This window comes from Scyliorhinus canicula, chromosome 3 (assembly GCF_902713615.1).
Source record: "Scyliorhinus canicula chromosome 3, sScyCan1.1, whole genome shotgun sequence".
Classification (NCBI taxonomy): domain Eukaryota; kingdom Metazoa; phylum Chordata; class Chondrichthyes; order Carcharhiniformes; family Scyliorhinidae; genus Scyliorhinus; species Scyliorhinus canicula.
The window spans coordinates 23,361,508-23,381,197 of NC_052148.1; the positions used below are offsets into that span (position 1 = coordinate 23,361,508).

General features: G+C 45.7%; 1 protein-coding gene across 1 annotated transcript in view; it reads left to right on the forward strand.

Annotated features, from left to right (window-relative positions):
* Positions 1 to 19,690, forward strand: part of atrn (attractin) — a 382,044-nt gene that overhangs the window by 36,634 nt on the left and 325,720 nt on the right. Inside the window, exon 3 of the mRNA XM_038792945.1 lies at positions 12,576 to 12,659. Coding sequence (XP_038648873.1) covers positions 12,576 to 12,659 — 84 coding nt within the window. The remainder of the gene's footprint in view (positions 1 to 12,575; positions 12,660 to 19,690) is intronic.

Here is a 19,690-nt window from a genome sequence, read left to right on the forward strand (position 1 = left end):
GGAGTTCAGGTCCATTGTACCCTGAAGGTGGCAATGCAGGTTGATAGAGTGGTCAAGAAGGCATACAGCATGCTTGCCTTCATCGGACGAGGTATTGATACAAGTGTTGGCAGGTCATGTTACAGTTGTATGGGACTTTGGTTCGGTCACATTTGGAATACTGCATGCAGTTCTGGTCGCCACATTACCCGAAGGATGTGGATGCCTTGGAGAGGTTGCAGAGGAGGTTCACCAGGATGTTGCCTGGTATGGAGGGTGCTAGCTATGAAGAAAGGTTGAGTAGATTAAGATTGTTTTCGTTGGAAAGACGGAGGTTGTGGGGGGGACCTGATTGAGGTCTACAAAATTGAGAGGTATGGACAGGGTGGATAGCAACAAGCTTTTCCCAAGAGTGGGGGTGTCAGTTACAAGGGGTCACGATTTCAAGGTGAGAGGGGTAAAGTTTAAGGGAGATGTGCGTGGGAACTTTTTTACGCAGAGGGTGGTGGGTGCCTGGAACGCTTTACCAGCGGAGGTGGTAGAGGTGGGCACGATAGCATCATTGAAGAGGCATCTAGACAGATATATGAACGGGTGGGGAACAGAGGGAAGTAGACCTTGGAAAATAGGAGACAGGTTTAGATAAAGGATCTGGATTGGCGCAGGCTGGGAGGGCCGAAGGGCCTCTTCCTGTGCTGTAATTTTCTTTTGTTCTTTGTTCTTTGTTCTATTAAAGGAAGCTCAACAATTTTCACATTTGGTGTCTGCGAATCCTCGGACTGAAATCAGAAATGTGACGGTTCTTTCAAAGGAAATCTCCCAAGTATCCTGGTACCTAACAGGCTGACTTCATGCCTTTGGCATGTTTGCGGGATTGAAGATGAACAGATTCCCAAGGATATTCTATATGGGGACGTAGCTGGAGCTGGAAGATGAGTAGCACAATCGGTTTAACTTCAGGGATGCTTGCTGGGGTGTGCTGTGAAGGCTCTAAACATTGATTTTCACTGATGGGAGATGCAAGCCAGCAGCAGCAGCTTGACAGCAGGTGCCAATGCTAAAGATGGCACCCTATAATGTCTCTTGATAACCACCTTGTATGTAGCCCTTATGGAAGAACCTGCTTCCCATGGATTGATACCATGGCAGCACGGTGTCACAGTGGTTAGCACTTTTGCCTCACAACTGAAATCTGGGCCTCAGGTGGCTGTGTGAAGTTTGCTTTTTCTCCCCGTGTCTGCGCGAGTTTCCTCCGGGTGCTCTCGTTTCCTCCCACAGCCCAGAAATGTGTAGATTAGGTGGATTGGCCAAGCTAAATTGCCCCTTGGGTGTCCAAAAGGTTAAGTCGGGTTACTGGGTTTGCGGGGATAGGGTGAAGACGTGGGCTTAAGTGGGGTGCTCGTTCCAACGTCCTGTGCCGACTCAATGGGCTGAATGGCCTTCTGCACTGTAAATTCTAAGACTCTTCTGCCATCACCAAAAATGCAACATGTAAAACTACACACGCCATGCATGGATTTCCTGCATATCCACCATCTTGCATAGATACAGTAGTCCCCCTTTATAACGCGGGTGTTGGGGTCCAAGACAGCCACCCGCGTTGCATCCGAGCCGTGGATATCCACGATGGGGGTTTTAAATTTATTTAAAAATCTATGCATGCGCTTCCCATTGTGAGTCTACGGGGGGGCGGGGGGAGAGGTCAGACCCCCGTGGACACTCAATGGGAAGTGCATGCATAGATTTTTAAATAAATTTAAAACCCCCATCGTGGATCTAATTAAAACAAGCACTGCTGCATTTTTAACAACTTAAAAGTTGGATTGGAGGGAGAGAGCAGCCGGCAGTGTCAACTTCAGCGGCCGGCTGATTGTTTCAGTGAGAGAGCAGCTTCCCTCTCCGGATCAAAGTGAGCCGGCCGCTGAAATTGACACTGCCGGCTGATTGGAGGGAGAGAGCAGCCGGCAGTGTCAATTTCAGCGGCTGGCTCACTTTGATCCGGAGAGGGAAGCTGCGCTCTCACTGAAACAATCAGCCGGCCGCTGAAGTTGACATTGCCGGCTGCTCTCTTCCTCCAATCAGCCGGCAGTGTCAATTTCAGCGGCCGGCTGATTGTTTCAGTGAGAGAGCAGCTTCCCTCTCCGGATCAAAGTGAGCCGCCCGCTGAAATTGACACTGCCGGCTGATTGGAGGGAGAGAGCAGCCGGCAGTGTCAATTTCAGCGGCCGGCTCACTTTGCTCCGGAGAGGGAAGCTGACAGTTGGGGTCCATAAGCCCCCCCGCCGTATATCGCGGAGCGCGGTATAACGGGGGACTACTGTATAAATACTGACTGATATATTATTGCAATTCTGTTATCTGGTTAATGACTTAGTTCCTAAACTGAGCAGTCACAATGTTGTCTTTCACGTTCCATCAAATTTCAATGGTTGTCTCCATGAAGCCAGTTAGTGGCTGCCTTGATTTCAGAACTCCTAAGTATCCCTTCTTAATTGTTTTTTTTTCCCTCCATTGAATAATGAGATGTGGGTTTTTCTGGCTGGGCCGGTATTTATTACCTATTCCTGATTGGCCTTGAACATGGCAATAATATAACAGTCAGGATTTCTATCTATGCACGATGGTGGCTATGCAGGAAATCCATGAATGTTGGGGGTAGTTTTACATTGCAGCAGATCTGGAGTCACATGTAGGCCAGATCAGGTGAGGATGGCAGATTTCCTTCCCTAAAGAACATTAGTAAGGCAGATGGGTTTGTAAGCTAATCAACAATGGTTTCATGTTCATCATTAGACTTTTAATTCCAGATTTTTAAAATTCAAATCAAATTTCACCATCTGTCAAAGTGGGATTCGAACTCTGGTCCCAAGAGCATTACCCTAGGCCTCTGGATTGCTGTCATGTGAGAGTACCTTTTAAGAAATGGATGTTTAAGCAATGTACCTTTTAAGAAATGGAGCAGCTCATATTACTGAAGTGATGCCAGAGGGTGGGGGTAGCTGAGTTGAGCTCACTTCTGCTTTTAGTTTCAGTTTGAGAGGGAGCAGCTGAAAAGTGCCTGGCTGGTTTGCTGTGAGTTGTTTTGAAAGGAGAAAGTCGGTTTTAGGAGAAAGCTGGGAATGTTTGTGTGTTTTGCAAAAAGCTACAAGAAGAAAACACAGATCTGTTGATGTCTGAAAATCCAAAGACTATAAGTATATTGAATGTAACCTCACATCTGTTGTTGAAGGTGAAGTCTTTTGGGGTTTGAAGGAACATTTTGAGGGATTTTTTAGTGTTGTATTATTTTAGGGGTTATCTTTGAAGTAAGGGGTGTTAAGAGATCCAATGTTTATTTTGAAAGGTTAATTTGAGTTCATGGGATAAACGTTGTTTTATGTTTAAAAACCGACATGTCCATAATTGTAATGCCACACCTTGAGACCAAGCCGTGTGTTTCAAAAGCAACAATACATTAAAGGGAGAGGTTGTTTTTTTATTAAAAAAGTTTTTTTTTAAAATTTAGATTACCCAATTATTTTTTCCAATTAAGGGGCAATTTAGCGTGGCCAATCCACCTTCTCTGCACATTTTTGGGTTGTGGGGACGAAACCCACGCAGACACGGGGAGAATGTGCAGACTCCACATGGACAGTGACCCAGAGCCGGGATCGAACCTGGGACCTCAGCGCCGTGAGGCAGCTGTGCTAACCACTAGGCTACCGTGCTGCCCTAAGGGAGAGGTTGGTTGAACTCCATGATACATTTTGGGGTTCTGAAAACGCTGCTCCCATCACAATTAATAGTCAAGCAACAATGCCCATTTCTGGCAAATATTCCAAAAAAGAATATAAAAAGCTAACATTTTGGTTTGGAATGAGTTGCATCAAGAATAGAGGCATTTATTTAAAAATGAATTTACAGGATGTGGACGTCGACGGTTAGGCCAGCATTTATGGTCCATCTCTAGTTGCCCTTCGGAAGGTGGTGCTGAGTTACCTTCTTGAACCCCTGCCATCCTTGAGGTGTAAGTACACCCACTGTGCCGCTAGAGAGGCAGTTTTAGGATGTCAGGTGGTGAGTTACTCGCTGTAGGATTCCTAGCCTTTGACCTGCCCTGTTAGATACAGTATTAATATGGCTAGTCCAGTTCAGTTTCTGATCAATGATAACCCCCAGGGTGTGATTGTGGGGATTCAGTGATAATGCCATTGAATGTCAAAGGGCGGTGGTTAGATCCTCTTGTGTAGGAGATGGTCATTGCCTGGCATTTTTGTGGCACAAATGTAACTTGCACTTGTCTGCCCAAGCCTGGATATTGTGCAGGTCCTGCTGCATTTGGACATGGACTGCTTTATTATCTGAGGAGTTGCCAATGGTGCAGAACATTGTGCAGTCATACACAAACATTGCCACTTCTGACCTTCTGATGGAAGGGAGGTCATTGAAGCAGTTGAAGATGGTTGGGCCTAGGACCCTATCCTGAGGAAATCGGCAATGATGTCCTGGAGTTGAGATGATTGACCTCCAACTATCACAACAATTTTTCTTTGTGCCAGATATGACTGCAACCAGCAGAGAGATTTCCCTCTGATTCCCATCGACTCAAGTTTTGCTAGGGCTCCTTGACGCCGTACTTGGTCAAATGCTGCTTTGATGTCCAGGGCAGTCACTCTCACTCACCTCTGGCATTTAGCTCTTTTGTCCATGTTTGAACCAAGGCAGGAGGTCAGGAGCTGATTGAGATTGCCGGAACCCAAACTGAGCATCCATGAGCAGGTTATTGTTGACTTAGTGCCTCTTGATAGCAATATTGATGACCCCTTCCATCACTTTGCTGATGATGGGGAGTAGACTGATGGTGTGGTATTTGGCTGGGTTGGAGCTGCCCTGTTTCTTGTGTACAGAACATAACTGGTCAATTTTCCACATTGCTAGTAGATCCCAATGTTGTAGTTGTACTGTTCTAGCTTGGCTAGGAGTGCAGCAAGTTCTGGAGCACAAGTCTTCAGTATTATTGCTGGGATATTGTCAGGGCCCATAGCCTTTGCACTATCCAGTGCCTTCAGGCGTTTCGCAGAGTGAATAGTTTTGGCTAAAGACTGACATCTGTGATGCTGGGAACCTCTGTTGGAGGCCAAGATGGTCCATCCATTCGGCACTTCAGGCTGAAAATTGTTGCAAATGCCTCAGCCTGGTTTTTTGCATATATGTGCTGGCTTCTCCATCATGGAGGCTGGAGATATTTGTGGAGCTTCCTCCTCCAGTGAGTTGTTTAATTGTCCACCACCATTCACGGCTGGATTGGCCAGGATTACAGATCTAAGTTTGTTGTGAAATTGCTTAACTCTGTTAACCTTTTATTTGCTGTTTATGCTGTTTAGCATACAAGTAGTCATTTTTTGTTATAGTTGATGCTGCTCCTGGCATGCTCTCCTGCACTTGTCATTGAACCAGGGTTGATCCCCTGGCTTGGTGGTAATGGTAGAGTGGAGTTGAGCATATTTCTGAAAGAGGGGAGTGAGGGGCTAATTTCATAGCCCTTTAAAGCACTGGCACAAACATGAAACGTGATGCTTATGATTGTATAACTTCAATCTCCCCAATATTTTTCCCTGCGCAATTCTTTACAATCTTCTGGTTTTGCTCATATTTTCAAATATTTTACTCTCCTGTTTGTACTGCTACTTTTGGTATTCCCAGTGTTCTGTCCTTGGTCCTCCAGGAACAGTTGGCTAGCTCAGGTTAGAGAGAAAAATTCCCAGTAGGGGAGAAAAAAATTGAACCCTCAGGAGCAGATCATGTAGTGGAATAGGGCAGTCTAGCAAAATGGTATTCACTGGAGATCTGCAGTCTCTCAGTGGAGCTCAGTAGTGGATAGAAAATTGCCTTCAGCCCAGGAGAAGTCAAAATTATGTTCAGGAGTCCAGCAAGATAATAGCAGACCAAAACTGTCAATCTTAATGGTGCAGAATCTTGTCCTAAACCAGAAGACAAAAGCAGATTGGAATGAGTTATTTCAAACCTGAAATAGCTGTGAGCTTGATGTCAATGATAGTGAAATTGTTGGAAAAGATTCTCAGAGATAGGATCTGTGCACATTTAGCGGCAGACAACATTGTTTTGTACGAGGGAGGAGGTGACAAAAATGAATGACGAGGGAAGGGCTGGGGATGTTGTCTACATGGACTTTAGTAAATCATTTGATCAGGTCCTTCACGACAGGCTGGTGCACACGATTAAATCACATGGGGTCGGGTGGAGTAGCTGGATGGACCCAGAACTGGCTTGGCCATAGAAGACAGAGGGTAGCAGTGGAAGGGTGTTTTTCCGGATGGAGGTCCGTAACTAGTGGTGTTCCACAGGGATCAGTATTGGGACCTCTGCTCTTTGTAATATATATAAATGACTTGGAAGAAAACATAGTGGGTCTGACTAGTGCGTTTGAGGATGATACTAAGATTGCAGGAGTTGCGGCTAATGATGAAGATTGTCAGAGAATACAACAGGAGATAGATAGGCTGCAAAATTGGGCAGGGAAATGGCAGATGGAATTTAACCCGGACAAATGTGAGGTGATGCATTTTGGTAGATCCAATTCAGGTGTGACCTAGAAAATAAATGGCACAACCATCAGGAGCATAGAGACGCAGAGATCTGGGCATGCAGGTCCACAGATCCATAAAAGTGACAGCACAGGTGGCAATGGTGGTAAAGAAAGCTGATTTAGCTCATAGGGCTAAATCGCTGGCTTTTAAAGCAGACCAAGCAGGCCAGCAGCACGGTTCGATTCCCGTATCAGCCTCCCCGGACAGGCGCCGGAATGTGGCGACTAGGGGCTTTTCACAGTAACTTCATTGAAGCCTACTTGTGACAATAGGTGATTTTCATTTTCATTTTTTTTCATATGGCATGCTTGCCTTCATAGGACTGGGTATAGAGTATAAAAGCTTGAAAATTGTTCTAATTATATAGAACGTTGGTTAGGCCACGTTTGCAAAACTGTGTCCAATTTTGCTCACCGCACTACCAGAAGGAGAGAGTGCAGAAAAGGTTTACCAGGATGTTGCCTGGTATGGAGGGTATTAGCTATGAGTAGAGATTGAATAAACTGGGATTGTTCTCCCTAGAGTGATGGAGGCTGATAGGCAAATTATTAGGGGTATAGATAGGGTGAAAAGTTGGAGGCCTTTTCCCAGGGAGGAAATGTCAATTACAAAGGTGCACAAGCTCAAGGTGAGGGGGAAAGGCTCAGAGATGTGCAGGGCAAGTTTTTTTACACAGAGGATGGTGGTGGTGGCCTGGAATGCACTGTCAAGTGAAGTGGTTCAGGCAGATCCGTTAGCTGCCTTTAAGACTGAGCTGGATAGGCACATGAAGAGACTGGGGAGAAGGATACAGGCGGTTGGTCTAGATAGGATACATGATTGGCGCAGGTTCGGAGGGCCGAAGGGCCTGAGCCTCTGCTGTATTGTTCTTTGTGGCACATGGTGTCATCCAGCAGCGCAGCACAGTCCTGATGGCAAAGGAGTCCAGAAAAATGAATGGTTCTAACTTGAAATGGAACATAGTAATTCCGATTCCTGACATGACTGATTAGCCTCTGGCATAAACTGGGGATTTAAATTTGTGCGTTTTATTAGTACTGCCTTTCTTTGAAAGGTCATGGCAAAACTTGGTTCCAACTCCATCTACAAGTTTTCTGGCGATACGACCATAGTGGGCCGGATCTCAAATAACGACGAGTCAGAATACAGGAGGGAGATAGAGAACCTAATGGAGTGGTGTAACGACAACAATCTCTCCCTCAATGTCAGCAAAACTAAAGAGCTGGTCATCGACTTCAGGAAGCAAAGTACTGTACACACCCCTGTCAGCATCAACGGGGCCGAGGTGGAGATGGTTAGCAGTTTCAAATTCCTAGGGGTGCACATCACCAAAAATTTGTCCTGGCCCACTCACGTCGACGCTATCATCAAGAAAGCACAACAGCTGGGAGAGATCATGGAGAGCATTAGCTCCATGCAGACGGGGAAGGCGCCGGGACCGGACGGATTCCCGGCGGACTTCTACAAAAAATTTGCGACAGCGCTGGCCCCGCACCTGCGGGAGATGTTCACAGACTCGCTAGCTAGGGGCACACTGCCACCCACGTTAGCACAGGCCTCAATCTCGCTGATACCTAAGAAAGACAAAGACCCAACGGAATGTGGGTCATACAGACCCATATCTCTGCTGAACGCAGACGCCAAAATACTGGCCAAAATCCTAGCCAAAAGGCTAGAAGACTGTGTACCTGAGGTAGTCACAGAGGACCAGACGGGCTTCGTCAAAGGTAGACAGCTTACCGCGAACATCAGGCGCCTGCTGAACGTGATAATGACCCCCTCCGGGGAGAGAACACAAGAGGTGATCGTCTCCCTGGACGCAGAAAAGGCCTTCGACAGAGTCGAATGGAAATACCTCATAGAGGTACTGGAGGGGTTCGGGCTTGGAACAGGGTTCACCGCTTGGGTAAAGCTCCTATACAACGCTCCCATGGCGAGTGTACGGACCAACAATACCAACTCCCAATACTTCCAGCTGCACAGGGGCACCAGACAAGGATGCCCACTGTCCCCGCTGCTGTTCGCACTAGCAATCGAACCGCTAGCAATCGCGCTCAGGGCAGCAAAAAATTGGAGGGGGATCCGAAGGGGAGGTAGAGAGCACAGAGTCTCACTCTATGCGGATGATCTGCTCCTCTATATCTCGGACCCACAAAGCAGCATGGACGGAATCATAGCGCTCCTGAAAGAGTTTGGAGCCTTCTCGGGCTACAAACTCAACATGAGCAAAAGTGAGATCTTCCCAGTACACCCGCAAAGGGGGGGGGGGGGGCAGCACTAAAGGGGCTGCCGTTCAAACAAGCCCGAAATAAATTCCGCTACCTGGGGATCCAAATAGCCCATGACTGGAAAGGGATCCACAAATGGAACCTCACCAGCCTGACGGAGGAAGTTAAAAAGGACCTGCAAAGATGGAACACACTCCCGCTCTCCCTCGCGGGGAGAGTCCAGACGATCAAAATGAACGTACTGCCCAGGTTCGTTTTCCTGTTTAGATCCATTCCGATCTACATCCCCAAGGCCTTTTTCAAAGCGCTGGACAAACATATCATGGCGTTCGTATGGGGGGGGGTAAAAATGCTAGGATCCCAAAGAAGGTCTTACAAAAAACAAAATCCAGGGGGGGGCTAGCCCTCCCGAATCTACAATTCTACCACTGGGCGGCAACAGCCGAGCGAGTAAGGGGATGGATCCAGGAGCCAGAAGCCGAGTGGGTGTGTGCGGAGGAGGCCTCCTGCATGGGAACCTCCCTCCGGGCCCTCGCCACGGCAGCTCTCCCATCCCCACCCAAAAAACACTCCACCAGCCCAGTGGTGACAGCCACCCTCCAATCCTGGAACCAACTGCGGCAGCAATTTGGCCTGTACAGAATGTCGGACAAGGCTCCCATCTGCAACAACCATAGGTTCAAACCAGCACTGACTGACGCCACCTTCAAAAGGTGGAGGCAGGACGGGGGGACACTGACAGTCAGGGACCTATACACGGACGACAGGATCGCAACACTGGACGAACTGACAGAGAAATTTCAGCTAGCTGGGGGGAACGAGCTACGGTACCTGCAGCTCAAAAACTTCCTACGAAAGGAGACAAGGACGTACCCACAACCGCCACGACAGACACTACTGGAAGACCTACTGGACGCAAGTATCCTAGAGAAAGGGAACTGTAGTGACATGTATGACCGACTGGTAGATAGGGACGACACCGTACTGGACGCAACAAAAAGGAAATGGGAGGACGACCTGGAGATGGAGATAGGGTGGGGACTCTGTAGCGAAGCACTGCATAGGGTCAACTCCACCTCCACGTGCGCAAGGCTCAGCCTGACGCAACTAAAAGTGGTACATAGAGCCCACTTAACGAGAAACCATATGAGTAGGTTCTTCCCGGAGGTGGAGGACAAATGTGAGCGGTGCCAGAGAGGCCCGGCCAACCACGCCCACATGTTCTGGTCTTGCCCCAGACTTGTGGAGTACTGGACAGCCTTCTTCGAGGCTATGTCCAAAGTGGTGGGGGTGAGGGTGGAGCCATGCCCGATAGTGGCGGTCTTCAGGGTTTCAGACCAGCCAGATCTATTCCTGGGGAGGAGGGCGGACGCCCTTGCCTTTGCCTCCCTGATTGCCCGCCGTAGAATCCTGTTTGGCTGGCGGTCAGCAGCACCACCCAGAGCTGCAGACTGGCTGTCCGACCTCTCGGAATCTCTCCAAATGGAGAAAATCAAATTCGCCATCCGAGGGTCGGACGACGGCTTCCACAGAACGTGGGAGCCATTCATGCAACTGTTCCGGGACCTGTTTGTGGCCAACGTACATGAGGAAGAATAGTCGGGTGGCCAAGAACCAGGGGAAAATGGACGGGAATCGGGGGAAGGTAGCCGGGGGGAGGGGGGGGGGGGGCTACGGGCTCGGTATGGGGGTTTGATGGCAAGCCAAGGCCCAAAACCAAACTATAAATAAATGCCTATAAACATGTGCCTCGGCCATATTGGGGAATGTAAAATATGTATGCTGGCTAAAGGGGGCGGCCACAATTATTGTTATGAAGATGCTTACCTGTAAATATTCATGTTAAATTTTTGTGTTTTCCTTTTTTTTCTCTCTCTCTAATAACTTGTAATTTGTCATATATAAAATATGAAAACTCAATAAAAAAACATTTATAAAAAAAAGAAAGCACAACAGCGCCTATACTTCCTCAGGAAACTAAGGAAACACGGCATGTCCACATTAACCAGTACCAACTTTTACAGATGCACTATAGAAAACATCCAATCGGGCTGCATCACAGCCTGGTATGGCAACTGCTCGGCCCAGGACCGCAAGGAACTTCAGAGAGTCGTGAATGCCGCCCAGTCCATCACACACACCTGCCCCACATCCATGGACTCCATCTATACCTCCCGCTGCCGGGGGAAAGCGGGCAGCATAATCAAGGATCTCTCCCACCCGGCTTACTCACTTTTCCAACATCTTCCATCGGGCAGGAGATACAGAAGTCTGAGAACATTCACGAACAGACTCAAAAAGGAGCTGGTTTAGCTCACTCGGCTAAATCGCTGGCTTTTAAAGCAGGCCAGCAGCACGGTTCGATTCCCGTACCAGCCTCCCCGACAGGCGCCGGAATGTGGCGACTAGGGGCTTTTCACAGTAACTTCATTGAAGCCTACTCGTGACAATAAGCGATTTTCATTTTCATTTCATTTTCAAATACAGCTTCTTCCCCACTGTCACCAGACTCTTAAATGACCCTCTTATTGACTGACCTCATTAACACTACACCCTATATGCTTCATCCGATGCCAATGCTTATGTAGGTACACTGTATATCTTGTGTTGCCCTATTATGTATTTTCTTGAATTGTGTTTAATCCCCTTTTCTTCCATGTATTGAATGATCTGTTGAGCTGCTTGCAGAAAAATACTGTTCATTGTACCTCGGTACACGTGACAATAAACAAATCCAATCCAATCCGATTATCCCAGAACATTACCGTTGCATGTTATCTTCTATGATTTGTATTGGGAGGCCTGAATCTAATTCAAACTCTGGGGCAGATTGTTGGCCGGTGCTGATTTTCTGCTGTCAATTCGTCTTTGGGCCTTGAGAGCTGAGCTCCGACCCATATGGGTTGACATATTTATTCTGCAGCAACAACAGTGCACATTGAGAGAACAGTAAAGACATTGAACAATTATTGGGTTTTTCAAAATGTAAATGTGGATAAAAATCAAATCCCAGCATTCACTTTGTAGATTATAGTAAAATCCTTTCGTAATTCTGTAGATTGCACCATAGTTGTGGTCTTTTACGTGCAATTATTTTCTCTTACAGTTGTTCTTCTGTTTGTTAATTATTGAATATGGTGTTTTCTATGGCCTTGATTAGTGCAAGGTATCGCTAGACTTCAGGAAAAATTACTATAAGACAAATCTGTTTTTAAAAAAACTATATTATTTCATGGAATGTGAGCATCATTTGACACTCCTCTCATTTCTGGCAAGTTGGGAAGGTTGCTGGACTATTTCAGAGGGCATTTAGAGTTAGTCATTTTGCTGTGGATCTGCAGCCAGATGTAAACCTGACGAGAGAAGAACAGCAGGTATCCTTCTTAAAGGGCATATGTGAACAGGATGGATTTTTACCCCAATCCATGATAGTTGAAATGGCTGCCATTACCGAGACAAACTTTATATTCCAGAATGTATTAATTGATGAGTTTAAATTCCACCAGCTGCTGTAGTGGGATTTGAATCATTGTCCCCAGGCCTGTCGCCTGAAACTCTAAATTGCGAGTCCAGTGTTCTAATCACTACATCACTGTCTCCTCATTGTTGTCTGGGGACATAACCAGTAGGGATTCCTTTAATGCCTCGTCCTCTCTTTCTTCATCCACCCGCTCCAAGAATTTGATAATTGTATTTACCTTTTTTTCCAGAGTGCCAAGCTGTAAAAGAAACTGTGCATTTTTCAATCTACTGATAATAATTAATTTCATTTAATTTTCAGATTAACTGGACCATTTGGATACCTCACTGATGGACCTGGCAACTATAAATACAAAACAAAATGCACGTGGCTCATCGAAGGACAGTATGTATTTGAGTCTCCCATTTTCAAAGTACAATGTCCAATATTATACTCGATTTTCCCTTTTGGATGTTTCCATCAGCTCAGAAAAGGGGTTTTCTAATTGCGTAGCTGATCATGCCTCAGTGACTGCTGGGTTATTGTCCGAGCAGCTCAGATAGCTGATCGCTCCCCAGTAAATCTCTTTGTGCATTCTGTAATCACCTGACTTGTAAAGATCACCAATGATTCGTGTGTACCCAAGACCCTTGTACCAAGAAATGCCTTGGATCATTAGCCACAGTAGAATTGTTTTCCATTACAAGTTAAGGCATAGATCATCTACCTGACAAGGTAGACGATGCCCAGGTATGTCCCCTCATATTGCCATGTGAGACTCCCTTTAAGAAAAATGTGTTTCATCAAATGCTGCAGTGATGTCATTGTGTGGGTGGAGCTGAGTTTTGACTCTGCTTTTACTTTCGTTTGGAGCTGGCACCTGCAGTGTGTTTAGTTTAGTTTTCAGAGTTGGAGAGCTGCATTCACAGCAAGAAGATGTTATGATCTCTCTGCAATCTAAAGAATGTCTCCAAATCACTTGATTTCAAAGTAATATCTGTTTCTGTAGAGAATTTAAACCTGTCTTTATTTAAAAAGGGTTTGACTTATGGATGTTGCTTGGGAATTTATTAAGACTTATCTATACATTGATGTATTTTTTGGTGGGTGGTCAGGGTTGGTAGTTGATAAACTGTTTACTGTGTGTTTATAAAACGTTAACTGGATTCATAGAATAAACATTGTTTTTGTTTAAAAATACTTTTAGATCTCTGATGCATCACACCTGTAAAGTGGGCCCTTGTGCGCCCCATAACCAAAATCTATTTAAAGTTGTGGGTCAGGTGAACTCCATGATATACTTTGGGGTTCTCTAAACCCTGGTCCATAATAATATGCTGGCACTTATTCCAGACATAATTTGCTGTCAAGGCTGGAAGTGAACCCTTGTTCAACTTTCCATTCTATGGTATGACAGGAGTCTCCAATTAGAAGAGGAATCAATCTAGTGAAGCTACCAAACAACTTCCTGTGCGATTTTAAAAACCTAAACCAGCAGTGTGTGGATGTCTGAGTGGTCTCACATCAGTGGATCAAGGCAGTACACATGTCCCACCCCATGCAGTTGAGAATAGTGTTTGAGGATCAGGCAAATAAAAGGAAAAAAATGACTTTGGCCATCACTGACTTCAGCTGTGAGGGCTTACCTGAGACAAGGCTGAGGTATTCATAAGTGTCTGATGTTCCATTACCACTTTGCGTTCTGGCTGAAGTTGAGTGCGCAATGAAATTCTCACCAGTTGCTCAATGCACTTTGCAGGGCAATTGGGATTAGCAAATTATTTGTGGCCTTCCCAGTGTGGCATGTGTGCAGTGTCTTTTGTCTTATACAATGAAAAAATTACTGTTCTCCATCAAGGTTTACACAAATTATTTGTTTTAAGGAATTTGAGGGTGCTGGATCGACAATAAAGTAAGTCACGGCATCAGAGACTCCTTAGATGTAGATGAGGAGAAAAATAATTACTTCATTTGCAATGAGTCGCAATAATAATTTTTATTGCCACAAGTGGGCTTAGATTAACACTGCAATTAAGGTACTGTGAAAAGCCTCTAGTCTCCACATTCCGGCACCTGTTTGGGTACACAGAGGGAGAATTCAGAATGTCCAAATGACCTGAAAGCACATCTTTCGGAACTGGTGGGAGGAAACCGGAGCACCCGGAGGAAACCCTTGCAGACACGGGGAGAACATGCAGGATCCGCACAGACAGTGACCCAAGCCGGGAATTAAACCTGGAACCCTGGCGCTGTGAAGCAACAATGCTAACCACTGTGCTATCATGTCACTAATAGATCTGCGCTTCAGTTTGGGTATATTACCACGAATTAACTATTCTTGCCTTCTTGACACAATACCAACCTTTTCAAATACTGTAGGTTCTTGCCATTGAAATCAATGTATTTGGGAGGCATGCTAGCACAGTGGCCAGCACTATTCCTTCACAATGCCAGGGACCTGGGCTCGATTCCTGGCTTGGGTCGCTATCTGTGCGGAGTCTGCGTGCTCTCCCAGTGTCTGCATGGATTTCCTCCGAGTGTTCCGGTTTCCTCCCACAAGAGCTGAAAGACGTGCTTCTTCAGTGAATTGGGCATTCTGAATTCTCCCTTGGTGTACCCGAACAGTTGCCGGAATGTAGCGACTAGGGGAATTTTTGCAGTAACTTCATTGCAGTGTCACTGTAAGCCTACTTATGACAACTGATGAAGATTATTATTATTGGTGTGATCAATTTGTTTAATCGGTTCTTGCCTGCTCTGTTATAGTTTCTAACACCTGGGAATGGAAAAAAAAAATCATTCTGCAACATTGCTAAGATGCTGTGACTCAAAGGATGACTCAGCCTGATGGGCAAGTTGTTGTCCTTAAATGACTGGCAACAAGCTCCTTCTGGTCGTTAATGTCAATGATGCCGGCCATTACTGTCAACGATGCTGGCCTTGAAAATGAAAAATCGCTTATTGTCACGAGTAGGCTTCAATTAAGTTACTCTGAAAAGCCCCTAGTCGCCACATTCCGGCGCCTGTCCGGGGAGGCTGGTACGGGAAGCTGTAGGAGAGCTCCAGAATATCTTTGAAACATTTTCTTTGTCCTCGACCATTTGAGAGTTGCAAAAGCAAGACCTGGCAGGGTCCTGGACATGGTGTCTAGCTCATTGATGTTGTCCTTTTAGGTGTTTTCCCTGAATACTTGTGGCGCTAACCTGAAGAAAGACATTAGCGTTTGTTTGATGGTCTTCTCATTGAATCCAGAAGATGTGGCAGGGGCTTTGCTGATGGAATATTACTAGCATTACAACCTGTGTGATGGTGCATTGCACATGCTCAGTCCAGGTCTCAAGGCAGTACAGGAGCACGGTGACAAAGATTGCTCTATACATTAAGATTTTTGTTGACTTGCAGAGGTCTTTGTTGTCAAACACTGACTGCTGTGGTTTGTTGAAAGCTGAGTTGATGCAGCTGATCCAGCTTCTCATCAATGGCAGACTTTTCAGAGTTTTCTGGCAAGCTGTGGGAAGTGCTCAATATCTTAAGTACTTCGGCTGATGCAGTATGAGTTGATCCGAGTTTTGTTTGGGCAACTTTGAGTTTCCTGTAGGCAGGACGAAAGAGATTAAGAGTGGCTTAAAATCTGGTGCAGAGTGGGCAAAGGCACTGCAGTCTACCGTAGTGGGTTTAGTTTTAGCATGAAGGTTACTAAGGTTGGAGTTTTTATCTAGATGGCACTTCATACTGACATCTTGATCTTTTGAGTTGAATAAGCACCATCACACAGGTTGTAATAATACCTTGCAGGCTTATTTGATCCTCCCGTCCAGATTTTGAAGGCGTCTGTTTCAGATCTCTTATTCAAGATAGTCATATCATCATGAGGCAAGATTGTGGTAAAGTGTCTTGAACATCCAACCTTTAGTGCACAATTCACAGAGCCTCAGAATATCCTGGGCCTAATGCTTTGATCAGTTTTATGAATCCAATGAAATATTCCTGTGGCGTTCTCAATGTTTTTCTTGGTTGTGTCTGGCAACAAAAACCTCTGTAGGTTCTTTGGAAGGTCCAAAGCCACACTGTTTCTCTGGGAGGATTTCCTCAGCTACAGGAAGGAGGTGATACAGGAGAATATATGCCAGGATTTTCCCTCCCACAAACAGGAAGAACATACTGTGTCAGTTTCCACAGAATGATTTATCTCCCTCCTTGAAAATCGTTATAATTGTCACATGCCTGAAGTTGGGGAGGGGGGTTGGGGCAGGAATTACTTTTCCTCCCAAATCCGTAGGATGAGCCCATAGTCTTAATGTGAGTGAAAGTCTACCAGACCTTCACTGGAATGCCATTGGGGTTGGAAGCTTTGTTGTTTTTCATTTGTTTGATTGCTTGTTGCAGCTCCCTCATTAATAGTGGTTCACCCATGGATTCTATCACAGGATACTGAGGGGGATGGTATGGAGAAGCTTTTGACCTTTGTCCAAGTGGGATTTTTCAATGTTGGCCTGGAAAGCAAGTGTCAGAATGTAAATTTAATTTAGGGATTCGAGGGAAAGGTTTCCTGTCTGCATAAAACTGTTTCCAAGGAAGACCTGTGGCTCACAGTCATATCAGAGAATCTTTGCTGCTGGTTTTGTCTCCGCATTAGTCTTCTGACCTCTGATTAGCCTCCAACCTGCGTGAAAGCAGGCAGTGAAGAGGAGATAAAGATTTTGGAGATGGATGTAGGTAGGCTCGGAGATTGGGCCAATATTTGGCAGATGGAATTTAATGTGGATAAGTGTGAGGTTATCCATTTTAGCCGGAAAAGTGAAAGGCAAATGATTATCTAAATGGAAAGCAGATTCAAAGATGTCTGGACAGAGGGATCTGGGTGTCTTTAGAACATAGAACATAGAACACTACAGCGCAGTACGGGCCCTTCGGCCCTCGATGTTGCGCCGACCTGTGAAACCATCTGAAGCCTATCTGACCTACACTATTCCATTTTCATCCATATGTCTATCCAGTGACCACTTAAATACCCTTAAAGTTGGCGAGTCTACTACTATTGCAGGCAGGGCGTTCCACACCCCTACTACTCTCTGAGTAAAGAAACTGCCTCTGACATCTGTCCTATATCTCTCACCCCTCAATTTAAAGCTATGTCCCCTCGTGTTGGTCATCACCATCCGAGGAAAAAGACTCTCACTGTCCACCCTATCTAACCCTCTGACTATCTTATATGTCTCTATTAAGTCACCTCTCAGCCTTCTCCTCTCTAACGAAAACAACCTCAATTCCCTGAGCCTTTCCTCATAAGACCTTCCCTCCATACCAGGCAACATCCTAGTAAATCTCCTCTGAACCCTTTCCAAAGCTTCCACATCCTTCCTATAATGTGGTGACCAGAACTGCACGCAGTACTCCAGGTGTGGCCGCACCAGAGTTATGTACAGCTGCAGCATGACCTTGTGGTTTCGAAACTCAATCCCCCTGCTTATAAAGGCTAGCACACCATATGCCTTCTTAACAGCCCTATTAACCTGGGTGGCAACTTTCAGGGATTTATGTACCTGGATGCCGAGATCTCTCTGTTCATCTACACTACCAAGAATCTTGCCATTAGCCCAGTACTCTGCATTCCTGTTACTCCTTCCAAAGTGAACCACCTCACACTTTTCCGCATTAAACTCCATCTGCCACCTCTCAGCCCAGCTCTGCAGCCTATCTATGTCCCTCTGTATCCTATAACATCCTTCAGCACTATCCACAACTCCACCGACCTTCGTGTCATCTGCAAATTTACTAACCCATCCTTCTACACCCTCTTCCAGGTCATTTATAAAAATGACAAACAGCAGTGGCCCCAAAACAGATCCTTGCGGTACACCACTAGTAACTGAACTCCAGGATGAACATTTGCCATCAACCACCACCCTCTGTCTTCTTTCAGCTAGCCAATTACTGATCCAAACCGCTAAATCACCTTCAATTCCATACTTCCTTATTTTCTGCAATAGCCTACCGTGGGGAACCTTATCAAACGCCTTACTGAAATCCATATACACCACATCAACAGCTTTACCCTGATCCACCTGTTTGGTCACCTTCTCAAAAAACTCAATAAGGTTTGTGAGACATGACCTACCCTTCACAAAACCGTGTTGAGTATCGCTAATCAACTTGTTCTTCTCAAGATGATTATAAACCCTATCTCTTATAACCTTTTCCAACATTTTACCCACAACCGAAGTAAGGCTCACAGGTCTATAATTACCAGGGTTGTCTCTACTCCCCTTCTTGAACAAGGGGACAACATTTGCTATCCTCCAGTCTTCCGGCACTATTCCTGTCGACAAAGACGACATAAAGATCAAGGACAAAGGCTCTGCAATCTCCTCCCTGGCTTCCCAGAGAATCCTAGGATAAATCCCATCTGGCCCAGGGGACTTATCTATTTTGACATTTTCTAAAATTGCTAACACCTCCTCCTTTTGAACCTCAATTCCATCTAGCCTGGTCGACTGAACCTGAGTGTTCTCCTCGACAACATTGTCTTTCTCCAGTGTAAACACTGACGAAAAATATCCATTTAATGCTTCCCCTATATCTTCTGATTCCACACACAACTTTCCACTACTATCCTTGATTGGCCCTAATCTTACTCGAGTCATTCTTTTGTTCCTAATATACCTATAGAAAGCCTTAGGGTTTTCCTTGATCCTATCTGCCAACGACTTTTCGTGTCCTCTCCTCGCTCTTCTTAACTCTCCCTTTAGGTCCTTCCTGGCTAACTTGTAACTCTCAAGTGCCCTAACTGAGCCTTCATGTCTCATCCTAACATAAGCCTTCTTCTTCCTCTTGACAAGTGCTTCAACTTCCTTAGTAAACCATGGCTCCCTTGCTCGACAACTTCCTCCCTGCCTGACAGGTACATACTTATCAAGGACACGCAGTAGCTGTTCCTTGAAAAAGCTCCACATTTCGATTGTACCCATCCCCTGCAGTTTCCTTCCCCATCCTATACCTCCTAAATCTTGCCGAATAGCATCATAATTGCCTTTCCCCCAGCTATAATTCTTGCCTTGCGGTATATACCTATCCCTGCCCATTGCTAAAGTAAACATAACCGAGTTGTGATCACTATCACCAAAGTGCTCACCTACATCTAAATCTAACACCTGGCCGGGTTCATTACCCAGTACCAAATCCAATGTGGCCTCGCCCCTTGTTGGCCTGTCTACATACTGCGTCAGAAAACCCTCCTGCACACACTGCACAAAAACTGACCCATCTATAGTACTCGAACTATAGTATTTCCAGTCAATATTTGGAAAGTTAAAGTCCCCCATAACAACTACCCTGTTACTCTCGCTCCTGTCAAGAATCATCTTTGCAATCCTTTCCTCTACATCTCTGGGACTATTCGGAGGTCTATAGACAACTCCCAACAGGGTGACCTCTCC